The 15191-nt window shown below is 32.6% G+C and overlaps 3 protein-coding genes across 3 annotated transcripts in view; 1 reads left to right on the forward strand and 2 right to left on the reverse strand.

Annotated features, from left to right (window-relative positions):
- LOC139431476 (protein artichoke-like) overlaps positions 1-328 on the reverse strand; it is a 16869-nt gene extending 16541 nt beyond the window's left edge. The window contains exon 1 of the mRNA XM_071199300.1: positions 191-328. The gene's annotated coding sequence lies outside the window, so the exon portion shown is untranslated. The remainder of the gene's footprint in view (positions 1-190) is intronic.
- LOC111416442 (Ionotropic receptor 8a) overlaps positions 1-10833 on the forward strand; it is a 13068-nt gene extending 2235 nt beyond the window's left edge. Inside the window, exons 2-11 of the mRNA XM_071195584.1 lie at positions 550-684; positions 5106-5309; positions 5358-5524; positions 5583-6104; positions 6161-6455; positions 6511-6688; positions 6748-6931; positions 9590-9711; positions 9844-10283; positions 10390-10833. Coding sequence (XP_071051685.1) covers positions 550-684; positions 5106-5309; positions 5358-5524; positions 5583-6104; positions 6161-6455; positions 6511-6688; positions 6748-6931; positions 9590-9711; positions 9844-10283; positions 10390-10682 — 2540 coding nt within the window. The 3' untranslated portion in view covers positions 10683-10833. The remainder of the gene's footprint in view (positions 1-549; positions 685-5105; positions 5310-5357; positions 5525-5582; positions 6105-6160; positions 6456-6510; positions 6689-6747; positions 6932-9589; positions 9712-9843; positions 10284-10389) is intronic.
- LOC111416427 (heat shock protein 68-like) lies at positions 10747-12969 on the reverse strand. Its single transcript, XM_023048448.2, has one exon. The coding sequence runs from the start codon at positions 12848-12850 to the stop codon at positions 10934-10936; it is 1917 nt and encodes a 638-aa protein (XP_022904216.2). The 5' UTR covers positions 12851-12969; the 3' UTR covers positions 10747-10933.
- Between the last annotated feature and the right edge of the window lie 2222 nt (positions 12970-15191).

The following is a 15191-nucleotide window of genomic DNA, read 5'->3' on the forward strand; positions in this document are numbered from 1 at the left end:
ACAAGCTATTTTATAACAAAAGTTTCCATAAACTAAGCAAAAAATTATGCACGGTTAATTTTTTAATAAGATTGTTAACAAACATGTACTAATTAATACATTAAATAATTACTCGTTTTGAAAAATTAAATAAATCATAATTAAAAATGTATATCCGGTAGTATTTTATTAATAAATTTTTTAAGATTACCTTTATAAAACTATTTAAAACCACCTCTCGAAAACAACCCAATTAAAATCCAACCAATTACCACAAATAATTATTATCTTAAAATCAACCTGTGTGCGAACTCAACACGATCACAGCTTCAACTACTCGACTTCAAAACGCAACTTGCGCTTTCATACGCCGTTTTATTCGGACCGGTTCGGAATGAGAAAACGATAGATAATCGAACGTATACAGTCAACAGCAAGCTATTTAAAAGGAATCGATTCCTAACTCCTTTTTCTTTTTTACATTATTTTCTCTTACAATCACATCATTTAAATGTTAATTTAAACTATATTAAAATCTTGAATAAAAAATTAATTAGATCTCTTTTTCAGTTCTGTTCCACGATAAAGAACAAAGACATGCCGTCTTGTGGTTCGAAAAAGGTCTTAAGGATGTTGAAACACCGATTAACTTGAATATGTATCCGGTTGAAGTGGAGTATGAAGAAAATCGGATTTATGAAAATGGTAATTTAGAGTTAAGAAAAGTTATTACAATATTATGATTTGTATCGCGTATTTTATTTAGATACATAATAAATAATAAACACAAAGAGACGATAACTTATCTAATTCTGCAGATAAAATTAATCATCGTATCCTTAAATTATTGTGATTAAATATTCTTTTGACATATACAAGTAAATAAATCGCAATGTATTGAGTAAGTACGGGGTTAGAAATGAACAACAAACAGAATTAATTAAAGAATGAATTGTAATATTACATGTTATTGTTATGTAATATTATATTATTATGGTAATATTCGATTTATTGATAAAATTCACTTCCTGTAACTCATATGACGTAATAAAAATTTTTTTGAATTGCACCACATGCATTTTCTTGCAGAATTCGAACTCGCATATTTTACAAGTAACTATATCGACTTATCGAAGGCTTTAAATTATTTTGGTATTTTGCGTTAAACAAACTGAGTGCGTGTTGTGTTCAGATTTTATCTTCACATCTAATAAAAATGAAAATTGAAATGCGTTTTTCATTATTTAAAACAATACAAAAATAAATAAATACTATCTCATACTGAATGTCCAGCATCAAATAACACAGAGCAAGGCAAAAATACCAACAAATAATATAAAAATACAGGAAATAGACGTTACAATAAATAATCTTTCTTAAAACCTTTTTTAACGATTTGCGACAGAGATTATTAAATTAAAAAATGAGTTTGTATTATTACCAATGACATTTAATTATTTTTCTCAAAATTACCTTTATGTAATCCATATTAATATTTACTTCGTTAACGTAGAGAAGTGTCATTTTTAAGTGTGCCCTCTCTTGGTTATTCATTGGACTGTTCTAAGAATATTTTACCCTTTAATAATTTTTTAAAAACCGGTTTACTTCTAAGATACAGCATGAACAAAGATTTCAACAATAACAACATTTTATTACAAAAAATTACAAATATAAGCTTCCTAATCTACAATACCTATTGAAAATGACCACCTCCAGCTAAGATGTAAAAATCCAATCTTCTTTCTCCTCATTGACTGCCAAACCCTTTCAAAAACATCAGGATCGTTTCTTATTGAATTACAACCATTAGTTATACGATTTCGCAAGTCTTCCATATTTTTCACTGAAGTAGTGTAAACTGAAGATTTAAGATGGCCTCATAGAAAAAAATCCAGGCCGTTTAAGTCCGGGGATCGCACAGGCTACAAGTGAGGTCGCCCTCGACCAATCCAGAGATCTCTGTGTGTTACTGTCAAAAACTCATGAGCAACCCTACTAAACTGCACAGGTGTACCATCGTGGATTAACTACATTGAATTTCTTATTACCAAACGTAGTAAGTAAAAAAAAATCAAAGTCAATAGTCGAGTAATTAAGAGCCAATGACAGAATGCTAAATATAAATGTCCAAAGTATCTCCAAGGTGGATGTCCTAGAGAGAATTTTGAAAGAAAATAACATTGACTTTGGCATTACTGAGCCCTGAATGAAATCCACAGTGAACAATTCAATTCAGATCCAAGGATATAAAACGCCATCAACGTTTTGTCGTACGAACTACCAGCATGGAGGAATCATGATTATGACGCATCTTGACTTAAAAGTAGAAGAAAGGAGAGATGTAGTTAGTTTCTCTATCGAAAGAGATATCGAATTGGCAGATATATCATTTTTTATGAATTTATTTGATTTGATCTAGTAAACCATGACAAAAAAGTTAATAAAACACAGACAATAACACAAAAACTATTTACATTTGTTACAGATGAAATTAATTGATAAAAGCTTATATTTTTCAATTATCTGAACGGTGTTAATTTGTAACCATTTTTGATGAAATTTCGTATATGCCCATTTCAAACGGCGCTTAATGCAGTGGTGTACTCAGATTTTTTGTAAAAAATTTCCTAATATGATTTCTTCATTTTTTGAACCTAAAAAGTGAAATAGTAGGCCTTGGTTTTTTCAAAAAAAATATGACTCTTTGACCTAAGGTACAGTTTCTTACGCTCTACAATTCAAAAAAAAAATTTGTAGAAATCGGGTAATAAATACAGATTTTACGAGGGCGCTCCGCTTTCAAATGGGTCACATTGTAGATAACAGACTATCTGGCAGCATTTATACGGTACGACGGCTGAAACAAATTTCAACTCACCATGCTGCCAGATTGGCTTATTTTTCTGTTTTCCACTCATGTGGCATCATATGACATCATGTTTTGGGAGCAGTCATCGGGAACACTGCAAATATTCCAACTACAGAAGAAAGCTCTCCGTATTTTGTGTAATCTGGAATTGAGGGAGAGCTGTAGAGAACACTTTTATTTAGAACGCATACTTACGGTACCGTGTATTTACATCTTTACGGTCTTGATGCACGAATACGATAATGAGACCAAATATGAAATAAATGGCTGTGAGCACTCGTACAACACCAAACTACCGGCAGCTTCAAACACCATATCATCGTGTTACCTACACACAAAAATTTGTCGACCACTGGGGCCCCAAGTTTTTCAACAAGTTACCGTCAGACATGGAAAAATTAAGAAGGCAATCGTTTCGGAGCAGAATCAAGGAATTTTTAATTAAACGTGCGTTTTACTCCTACGAAGAGTTTTTGTCCCACACTGTATTCACTGACATGTGACACTTTATACAATTATTCGTTGTTTTATACAATTATTTGTTTTGAGGTGTCTTATACAGTTCTTTGTTTTGGACGTATTTTATCAGTTATTTGTTTTTGACGTTTTTTTTTTGTAATGTTTTTTATTACATAAATAAATTTATCTACGACGGCTTGGATAAGTCATCATTACCACTCATTTGAGGTGATTTGAGTTACGTAATGAAGTTCATTACTGCACTGATTTCATTACGTAACGCATTTTTAACCCAATCAGAACAGAGTTAATTTATTGAAACGAGCAACAATACAAAAGAAAAAGTGCTACCTATTTAAAGAGAAACAATACTATTTATTATAAACATTAATTGTTATGTTTTTACAATTCGAAACACTTATTGCAGATGAGTAAACATGTTATTGAAACTGACATTAATTCAAAATTGTCAACAATAATTTCAAAATATTTTTATAAATGTCAAAATAGACCTTTTTAAAGAAATTGATTTTTATGTAATTTTTAGCAGTCGTAGATAAAATGTTGTATATCACACGTGGGCTAGAGCATAATTACAGTACTCGTGTGATTACACGACTTGGTCTACGACCTCGTTGTGTTCTCCACACTCGTACAGTAATTAAGTTTCTAGTCCACTTTTAATAAACATAAATAACTATTATATTGTATTGTATTAAACGTGGAAGAAAATCAGCAGGTAGAAGTGCTTGAACGCGTTGTAAATGGTATAGGTTCAGCAAATAATGTTTAAGAATTTTCCAAACAGTCCCATTACTTACTATCAACGTATTTGCAATTATTCGAGTAGAAATGCCTTGTTTTTCCTCTATTATGTTCGACACAAATAATTTTAAGTTGTGTAATTTATCCATCACAATCTTCGCTTGCATAAATATTAGGATTTGTTTTACAACAACTGAAACGTAAAGTTCCTGTAACACTAAAACTATGCAAGCCTACATTTTCTTGTTTCTAAATCATTCAATGCAGCAATTAAAAGGGTCACATTAATTTTTCATAATCTCGAAATACCGTTGCTGTAAATAATGCTTAATCTTTTTGAAACTCCTTCAATCATAGTAGTAACTAACGAAGGGATGACGGATGCATTAATGAATACTAAACTTTCTGTACAGCAAACTTGCAAATTATTTTATTATTTGCTGTTTGCAAACTTGAAATAAATAATCGTCTAAATCGTCCCAAAACTGCATAGTTCAATGTCCTTCTTCCTTCAATTCAATTAGATGAGATCTGTGTTTTAATTTTGGTGATACGAATTCCATCCATCTCAGAAGTTTTAAAGTTTTGAAGGTTGTCTCGATACCCTTTATTTCGATATTTTCAAAAAACGCATTTACATTAAACTTAAAATCCGTTGCAATAGTAGAGACAAAAGAGATATTTCCTGATCTTTCCATTTCATTACACACACTTTGCCTCTCTAAAAAGCAAAGACTTTTCTCTGCTTTGATCATGACTTTTTAGATATCTGTCTCATCTTGTTGTACTCGATACCCATTGCTAAGCTAAACCAAGAGAGTCATTCCTCAACGTCATTCTTTTAATTACTGCTACTGTATTCTAAAGCTTCATCTTCTGAAAAATAGCTAATCTCGATCACTTTCCATGTTCGGTATAAAAACACATAAGTTCCGATCCCGCGAGCGATACTGCTAGCGACGATACTGAAGTAATGCATGTTTGCGCAAGAAAAAGATGGCAATTAATTTAAAATATCCTTTTATTACAGTTTGTCAAGGAATCTACCAAGGTGGCAATTTCGCAATTGATATAACTTGGGCAGGTGGTGAAGATATCAAAACAATAACGAATATTGTTGGAATTCCATACATAAAAATAGATATTAGTATAGGACCTTTCATAGAACTTCTTGACAAGTATTTAGATCAAAGGAATGCCACCGATGTAGCTATGTTATTTCAAGATTCCAATCGTAAGTATTAATTTTTTCATATATTATTTATTTGAAAGTAATTTTTAGGCCTTGATGAAGCACTTTATTATTGGGTGCTTTCTGATAAACCAAGATTAATTCTTATGGATGTCTTAAATAAAACTACAATTGAACATTTGAAAAGTATAAGACCAATGCCGAGCTTTTATGCGATTCTTACTACTTCAGCTGCTTTACCACCACTTCTTAATCTTGTAGGAATTGAAAAATATTATCAACAAAGTATGATTTGGTATAAATATTTAATTTTAGGCTGTTGAATCTGGTTTGGCGTCATTAATCGAAAGATGGAATATAGTACTATTAGATTTTTCCAATGCAAATTTAGATAATCTTTCTTCCCACGAATCTTTAACAATTTTAAGTTTAGATAAAAGTTTATGTTGTTCTTTATTAAACACACCCAATTGTCAATGTCCTTCTGATTTTATAATACAAAAGGAATTTTTAGGGAATTCATTAAAAGTATTAACTAATGTTATTGAAAATTTATACAAAAGAAATGTTTACCCTATAAAACCAGAATGTAATTCAACACTTGATACAAATGTTTTAGAAGAATTTAATGATCATCTTTCTTCAGAACTACAACAAAAAAATTTTATTACCAAAACAAACGATACTCTTCGTTTAATACTTAAAGGTGAATTCTATTCAGTTCGTGATGAAAGTGTTGAAAAATTGGGCAGTTATGATGAGGTTTCTGGAGTTTCTTGGGAACATTCAGAAGGGCCTTTAAAAATTAAACGTTATTTTCGAATTGGAATAACTCACGTAAAACTTTTTTAATATTTTCTTTTACAAACCGTTAATTTTTATAAGTTTTGTAGGCAATTCCTTGGGCTTATAAAAAATTTACTAAAAACGGCGAATTCGTTTGGGAAGGATATTGTGTTGATTTTGCTGAAAAACTTTCTCAATTAATGGATTTTAAGTACGATTTGGTAGAACCTAAACAAGGTAGTTTTGGTGTTAAGAATAAAAATGGTGTTTGGGATGGTTTAGTGGGTGATTTACAAACTGGCGAAACTGATTTAGCCATCGCAGCAATTGTTATGACAGCTGATAGGGAAGAAGTTGTCGATTTTGTTCCTCCTTATTTCGATCAATCAGGAATATCTATCGGTAGAACCAAGAAATAATTAATTAAATAACAAGTGAAATCTAAATTTTGTTTTAGTCATGAGAAAACCAATAGTTAAAACATCATTATTTAAATTTATGACCGTTTTAAAACTAGAAGTATGGTTAAGTATTGTAGCAGCTTTAACAGTTACCGGTTTTTTAATTTGGTTCTTGGATAAATACTCACCTTATAGTGGTCAAAATAATAAAGAAAAATATCCGTATCCATGCAGGTTTAAAATAAATCATCAAATCAAATTTAAAAAAAGAGTTTGTTTTTTTTTAATTTTAGGGAATTTACTCTTAAGGAAAGCTTTTGGTTCGCATTAACATCCTTTACACCTCAAGGAGGTGGTGAAGCTCCAAAATCACTATCTGGAAGAGCTTTAGTTGCAGCTTATTGGTTATTTGTGGTATTAATGTTAGCTACATTTACTGCAAATTTAGCTGCATTTCTAACAGTCGAAAGAATGCAAGTAAGATTTCAAACTTATAGTTAGAATTTATAAATTACAAAAAAATGGAAAATTTTTGTACTTATCTCGTTCTTGCAAGACGTTGTCAAATGCTTGATAACAAAAAGAAATCCAGATCTGATTCTAAAACTTACTTTCTTGGGACTGAAACTGAAACCAAAGTCAGGGTTTGTAAATCATTCTAAGTGTTTGTAAAGCAACAGTAGAGGCTTTCAACAACAAAGGGGAAGGAGGTGATAGTATCCCGACGATATATTGTTATTGTCCCTCGTCCTCCTCTAAAACTATTTCTTTTCCAACCTTTCTTCCACAATTCTTGTATGCATATATGTTACCTGTTGTTTTTGAAAGATTTATAATTCTAATCATTATGCCATACATTATAAATCCAGGCAATGTCAAGTAAGCCCTTCTCCCTTCTAAATTCTGTTCAAAACCTTTCAAAATTTATTTCTAACTAATCAAATGAGATCTAGTTGGAAATAACGGAGGAGTTCCTGTCGATTGTCCCATCTTTAATAAAGTTATTATTTTCTTGTATCCTTTCATCAATTCCATTAAGTATTCTTCCCAACTTCTCTTAAGATATCTTACAATTTAACTACTTCCGTTTCTTTCACAGCTTTCCGCTTTCTTCAATTTCTTTTTACTCTACATATGTCGTTATATCTTTTCCTGACTTCCCTTTCCTTTTTCTTTCATCTGTCTTCATGTCTTCCTTTTCGTTTCATAGCATTCATTATCACACCACTCGGTTCCCCTCAGTTTTTGTTTTCTTCATCTCTTCAGTTAACATTTTCATGCCCACCAGTCGATCTACTCTCCCCTGGTAATTTTCCTCTGCATCTTCTATTTCCTTATGCACGACTGAGCATTGAATTATCACCATTTCCATTCTCTTTCTCCCACAATCCCTCACTCTACTTTTTAAAGTTGATGATAGGAATCTGCTGAATTTGGTTACCATGCATCTGATTTCTGAACATTTCATAAATACAATTTTAAATTAAATTACCATCCAACTATTCTGGCTAACAACTGCATTATCTAAAAACGACGAATCGCTTGTCCTTCTTATTTTCATTTAATATCTGTCGATACCTTTATTCTATATTTTATTTTTTGTCTATCGACTCTCATCTTTCCCCTCACTACCCTTCATAGTTTCAGTAATAATCCTTTATTTGCTCTTTTCCTTGTACCCAGACTCACTACAAATTGATGATCCGTGTCCTTCTGGCATTGTTCTCTTAATATTTCCCCAAACCTTCTTATCCATCTATATCTGAGACAAGTAAGGGCGTCAAATCTTGTGTCCATGGGTCTTTTAACTCATTTCCTTATCTTCTGTGCTATTCCTCCTTTGTCCTGAATCTCCAGTAATTATCAGGAGATTTCTATACTTCTTTGTCCGTCCCTGCTGTTTCATAGTCATATTAGGCATTTTTCCAATTTCTCCAAGTCCTTTTCAAATATTGGTCATTCTGTACTTCTCGTTTTATGATCACTTTAAACATTTCATTATAATTTTAAAATATTTACCGAATATCTTAGATTTCAGTCTTAAATTGTATGACGGTCTTTTTGGGAACTTTTTTTAGTTGATTTTGGATTTCTCAGTCAACCTTCAGTTTAACCAATTTTGGATTTTTTATGATTAATCCCCTTTTTCCAAACATTGCCTCTAATTATGTTTACATCTCTTAGCGACTCTCCTGCGTCTACAACTTCCTGTACTTATGGTGGCTTTCACCTACAACAACGTTTATCTGCCTTTTAGTTTTTTTGTCATTTCCTCGTCCGTCAATAATACCATAATTCTTTTCTTCTTCCTTGTAGCTTATCCCCTCATAGTAAGTACTCTCTGTCTCTTTCTCCACAAAGTTGATTTTAGCTTTCTCATATCATCAAATCTTTTATGAATTTTTTACTCTTTTAATCTCATACGTTCTCTTGTGGGTAATTCCAACATTGTCTGTGATAACCTCTCCAAGTCCTTCCAGCTATTTCTCAACAATGCCAATGTCCTGCTTTTCAACTAACTTCCCCCAACACCATCATTCAGCACTCTTCTCCTTTTCATCCCTTTTTTCTCACTGCGTCTTTTTCGTATTAACGGAATCAAAAATGTCACGCTCATACGTGAAATCTTATCTTCGACTTTTCAACTACTTATCCATTCTTACTTCTGTATCCTATCATACGCACCACCCAGCATGCTGGCCAACCGAATCGATTCCCCGTACAGTTAAACATGTCTAGTTACACACGAAAACTTACCAACATACCTATCTATTCATTTGTTGTCACTAAAATCACCCTAGACCACATTTGGTTTCGTTCGTCTTTAAATACTAAAGTATATCAGGCAATAACTTATTTTCCATACCCATTGGGATTATATATCTCTGAGTGATTGCTCAGTTATATTATTACTAGTAGATCTCAATATCATAAAAAATATGATACATATATGAATCGCAAGAAATATCTAGACATACAAAAGCGCTGACTGCTTATAAAAAAATACTAATATAAAAATATTGCGATAATATTTTGAAAGGTAGCCTCTTTCTAACTCATAATGAATATATCATAAATTCATTTGACTCTATTTGAGGCAAAAATCAATATAAGATATTTTTTTATTTTTAATAGACTCCAGTTCAATCTTTGGATCAATTAGCAAAACAATCCAGAATAAACTACACCGTTGTAGAAAGTTCTGATACTCATGAATATTTCATCAATATGAAAAATGCTGAAGACACTTTATACAGGTAATAGTTAAACTAATTCAATGTTTCCTAAACTAAGAACAGAATACATTTTTAATTTGTTTTTGACGTTTAATTTATCAGGTTGTGTTTAACATAAAATTTGTCAATTTAATTATTTATATATTTTTATAGATTATGGAAAGAATTAACATTAAATGCTTCAACTGACGGAACTCAATATAGAGTATGGGATTATCCAGTTAGAGAACAATACGGTCATATTCTCTTAGCAATAAACGATTCGATTCCCGTTAAAACCGCTGCGGAAGGTTTTAAAAAAGTAAACGAACGTACCGATGCTGATTTCGCTTTTATTCACGATTCGGCTGAAATAAAATATGAAATCAGCAAAAATTGTAATTTTACTGAAATCGGTGAAGTATTCGCTGAAAAACCATATGCAATTGCCGTTCAACAAGGAAGCTATATAACCGATGAACTAAGCAGACAAATTCTAACATTGCAAAAGGATAGATTTTTTGATTATCTTCAATCAAAATATTGGAATAATTCTTTAAGAACTGAATGTGAGGATAATGAAGATAATGAAGGGATTACACTAGAAAGTTTAGGTATATAAGTCTATCAATGCTCTGTTTAAGAAATTTGTTTCATGCTAGAATTAGAATACTATTCAACTTATTTCACTGGGTTTAAATGAAATATGTTGTTTTGTAGGTGGTGTTTTTATTGCAACACTTTTTGGATTAGCTTTGGCAATGTTAACATTAATTGGTGAAGTAATTTATTACCGACGAAAAAGGAAGAATAGGAAGGTTACCGATATCAGTAAGAAAAAAGCAATTAAAACAATTTCGGTAAATCCAAAACCAAATGTGATTACTTTTGGAAGTTCTTTTAAACAACGAAAACCAAACATTAATCGTTTATCACCGGCGACAACTCAAGCTTTATGGGATTCGTTGGGAAAAGCAGATCATGATAAACCACCACACCAATTCACTAATTAAAAAATTTCAACAACTTTACACCATAATTTAATTTTTTAGAAAACACTAAATAGAAACAAAATAATAATGTTTAAAGTAGTTTATTTGGAATGTATAATAGTTATTTAACAATGTAAAACTTAAATGTAATATATTTGGTGCTGAATACTAATCGCTACAATATTTTAACTACATTACTAATAATACTGTCTAATAATAAGTGCAATATCTATTAATTTACTTTGGTAAAGATGAATTTAAAAAAATCTAATCTAATCAACTTCTTCAATTGTTGGCCCAGCACTCTGTTGTCGTTCATAACCAGACTGTCCAAATCCTCCTGCATTTTGATTCCCACCATGTAACTTCATCATAATGGGACTACAAATACCCGCCAATTGCTTCTGTTTATCTTCATACTCCTCTCTTTCTGCCAACATATTTCCTTCCAACCATTTCAAACTATCATCACATTCCCTTCTAACAGTACTTTTATCATTCTCATCAAGTTTATCACCAGCTTCATTCACCGCTTGTTTTAAACTAAAGATATATCCTTCAAGTTGATTACGCGCAGAAATTCTTAGTTTTTGTTTCTCATCTTCTTCTTTATACTTCTCAGCATCAGCCAACATTCGGTCGATGTCTTGTTGGGAAAGTCTACCTTTATCGTTTTTAATTGTGATGTTTTTGGTGTTTCCGGAACTTGTATCTTTTGCGGAAACGTTAAGTATTCCGTTGGCGTCCAAATCGAAAGTGACTTCGATTTTTGGAACGCCTCTTGGCGCTAATCGAATTCCTGTTAAATCAAATGTGCCTAAAGTATTGTTGTCTTTAGTCAAAGCGCGTTCTCCTTCGTATACTTGAATAGTAACAGCTGGTTGATTATCGACGTATGTTGTAAACGATTGGGTTTGTTTACAAGGAATTCTGCTGTTGCGTTCGATAATTTTGGTCATCACTCCACCTGCGGTTTCAATACCCAAAGACAACGGGGCGACGTCAACGAGAAGAACATCTTGAATTTTACTATCCGTTTCACCACTGAGAACGGCAGCTTGTACTGCAGCACCATAAGCAACTGCTTCATCTGGATTTATTGAGAGATTTAACGCTTTTCCACAAAAATAATTTTGTAATAGAGATTGAATTTTTGGAATACGCGTTGATCCACCCACCAAAACAATATCATGAATAGCTCCTTTATCCATTTTCGCATCTTGTAAAGCTTTTTCAACTGGTTCTAAAGTCCCTCTGAACAAATCAGAACATAATTCTTCAAATCTAGCTCTAGATACTTTAGTATAAAAATCGACACCTTCATAAAGAGCATCAATCTCAATTGAAGCTTCCGTGCTTGAAGATAAAGTTCGCTTCGCTCTTTCAGCTGCAGTTCTTAATCGACGAAGCGCTCGGGGATTACTTCTAAGATCTTTTTTGTATTTTCGCTTAAATTCTTCCGCTAAATGGGTAACCAATCTATTATCGAAATCTTCTCCACCAAGATGAGTATCGCCAGCTGTTGCTCTTACTTCAAACAAAGATCCTTCATCAATAGTCAAAATCGAAACATCAAAGGTTCCTCCACCAAGATCAAAAATTAAAACGTTTCTTTCGCCTTTAAGATTCTTATCCAAGCCGTAAGCCAAAGCAGCAGCTGTTGGCTCATTTATAATTCTTAATACGTTTAATCCAGCTATTGCTCCAGCATCTTTCGTAGCTTGCCGTTGAGAATCATTAAAATAAGCTGGGACGGTGATAACAGCATCTTTAATCGGACATCCCAAAAACGCCTCAGCCGTTTCTTTCATTTTAATCAATACCATCGAACTGATTTCTTCAGGAGCAAACTTTTTCAGTTCACCTTTAAAATCAACTTGAATTTTCGGTTTACCTCCATCGCTAACAACCTTGAACGGCCAATGTTTCAAATCATCTTGTATCTTTGGATCATCGTATTTTCTCCCAATTAATCTCTTAGCGTCGAATACCGTGTTACTAGGATTCATTGCAACCTGGTTTTTCGCTGCATCTCCAATAAGACGTTCCGTATCCGTGAATGCCACATAACTCGGTGTTGTTCGATTTCCTTGATCGTTGGCGATGATTTCCACTTTTCCTTGTTGCCAAACTCCAACACAGGAATAAGTGGTACCCAAGTCAATACCAATTGCTGGTGATTTAACCATTTTTATCTTGTGTATTCGTAGATTCTTCTAACAATAAGATGAATTCGTAAAATTCTGGTTTTAATTTGATTATTGTTCGTTTAGTTCAACGATGTTGTCGTTGCCAGAGATTGAATTGAATTGAGTTGCCGCCGAGCCGAGCGGCTTTTATAGTCCCGAGTCGGACGGCCCGAACATTCCCGATTATTCTCGAACGTTCTAGAATTTTCTTACAAACTTTTCTAGAAATGGCTTCCAAACTTTTCTAGAAAATTCGAATTATTCTTGTATATTTTGATTTTCAATATAATAACCTTAAACATTTTAAGTATTTTTAAACAGTCTCTTTTATAGAATACATTTTAGAATATTAAAGAGTAATTTAAAATTATCAATCTCTCTTGAATGTTTGTAATAAGCAGTCTAATGTTAAAATTAAGTTCTTACTTACTTCTGGAAAGTGGTCATTTTCACACATGACTTTAAATTCAATATAAAAATATCAGATGAACGAGTAGGAATTTGGGAAAAGAAAACCACGAGCCTATATCCACACAAATCTGGTAGCTACGTTCAAATATGGTGGAGGCTTGGGGATGGTATGGCAGTTCATAGATGGAATAATTGAAACACAGTGCAGAAAAATTGGGACGTTTGCGAGGCTTCATCTTTTAAAAGGATAATGATCTGAAGCACGCTATACACTCAAGATTTTTTTGTCATTAGGTGCAATTAATTTCAAACATTTCGTTCACTTCACTGCTTTACTCGTGCTTTATACTATAAAACAACAAAGTTTTCCAAAACTCTTCAAAATGAGTGGCAAATAGCAATCGTCTTAGGGATGGTTACGACACAAGTTGCTTGGGAATATGCTTGGAAAAATTACTTGAGAATACATTTAAATACTGTTTGCTGTGAATAGTTTTTTTGCACTTGCGGAATATTTTGCAATTTCTTCTAATTCTTCTTTGAAGAAATTCTTCTTCTTTGATAATTTAATTACCTTGAAACAGCACTTTCGCGGCCTGGACGATATAGCACTTTTTGGAAATGAAAACATTTTGAATAATAAGTCGTCTCCAATATGTGTTATATTGATCCAGAGAAAAAAGCCCAACCCAACCCTAACTATGAACAAAACCTACTATGTAGATGACTTAGGGCCGATCTTACAAAACAGTTTATACCGCTCCGTATACCAAGAATAACTAAATGTTGGTATAAACACTAGAATAAACGTCTTACAATACCGGCGTATAGCATAAGTAACGGTATACGGCACAGGATAAGTCAGAGACTGTTTGACATTGATTATAATCAATCAGACGTAATAATTATTGTATGAATAACGCGTAATGCTGATTTTCAACTTAAAATTTGTGAGAGATCCAAAAATAAATTAAATTTGCGAAAAAAACTAAGGGTGATGAAAATTTTTCATTATTTTTCCCGGATTCAGCACCCAAAAATCAATGAAGATCGCCTTTCAGTTTCAAAAAAGGTTTTTGATCGCAGGCCTGAGTAATTAAAACTAGAACTAACATCACACTTAGAACTAGAAACATTCGGATTTAGCCATATGTCTCTTAAGACGTCTAAACTCTAATGGTTCTAGTTCTAGTATTAGTTCTACATTTAGTTCCATAAATATACAACAACCTAGCGCTGAATAACTATAAAACTAGAACTAACACTAGACCTAGAACTAGAAACATTCGTGCGTCTGAAGACGCACGGCTAAACCCGAAACTTTCTAGTTCTAGCTCTAGTGTTAGTTCTAGTTTTACATTAGTACTATCATCAGAACTAACGCTATACCTAAAACTAGAATCATTCGGGTTTAGCCATCTTTAGAGATGTGCGGCTAAACCCAAATGATTCTAGTTCTAGGTATAGTGTTAGTTCTACATGGTAACAGTGCTAGTGTAAAACTAGAACTAACACTAGACGTAGAACTAGAAACATTCGGGTTTACCCGTCTTAAGAGACGTACAGCTAACCCAAATGTTTCTAGTTCTAGATCTAGTGTTAGTTCTACTTTTACACTAGCACTGTTACTATGTAGAACTATTAATACCACAACTTAAAAATATGTTGTTCACATTCATATTCGTAAGGACGTAAAATGAAAATAAAAACAGAATAATGGTAAACACCACTGATCAATTTGACAGTCGCTAAACGTAAACAACGTAAACAAACCACATGCGCGCTGCGCGTTATACCCACAGTATTACCAACCATTGGAATAACTATTCTGGCATAAGAAAGGCTTTATAAGACGCATTCGTTAAATTAATGCCGAGAATAAATTATTCTGGGAATAACTATTCCACTGATTATACCAACACTTGTAAGA

Source organism: Onthophagus taurus, chromosome 1, assembly GCF_036711975.1.
Source record: "Onthophagus taurus isolate NC chromosome 1, IU_Otau_3.0, whole genome shotgun sequence".
Taxonomy (NCBI): domain Eukaryota; kingdom Metazoa; phylum Arthropoda; class Insecta; order Coleoptera; family Scarabaeidae; genus Onthophagus; species Onthophagus taurus.

Bases quoted from the DNA above. Each gene is read 5' to 3' on its own strand.
- LOC111416427 (XM_023048448.2), bottom strand. From the start codon at position 12,850: ATGGTTAAATCACCAGCAATTGGTATTGACTTGGGTACCACTTATTCC.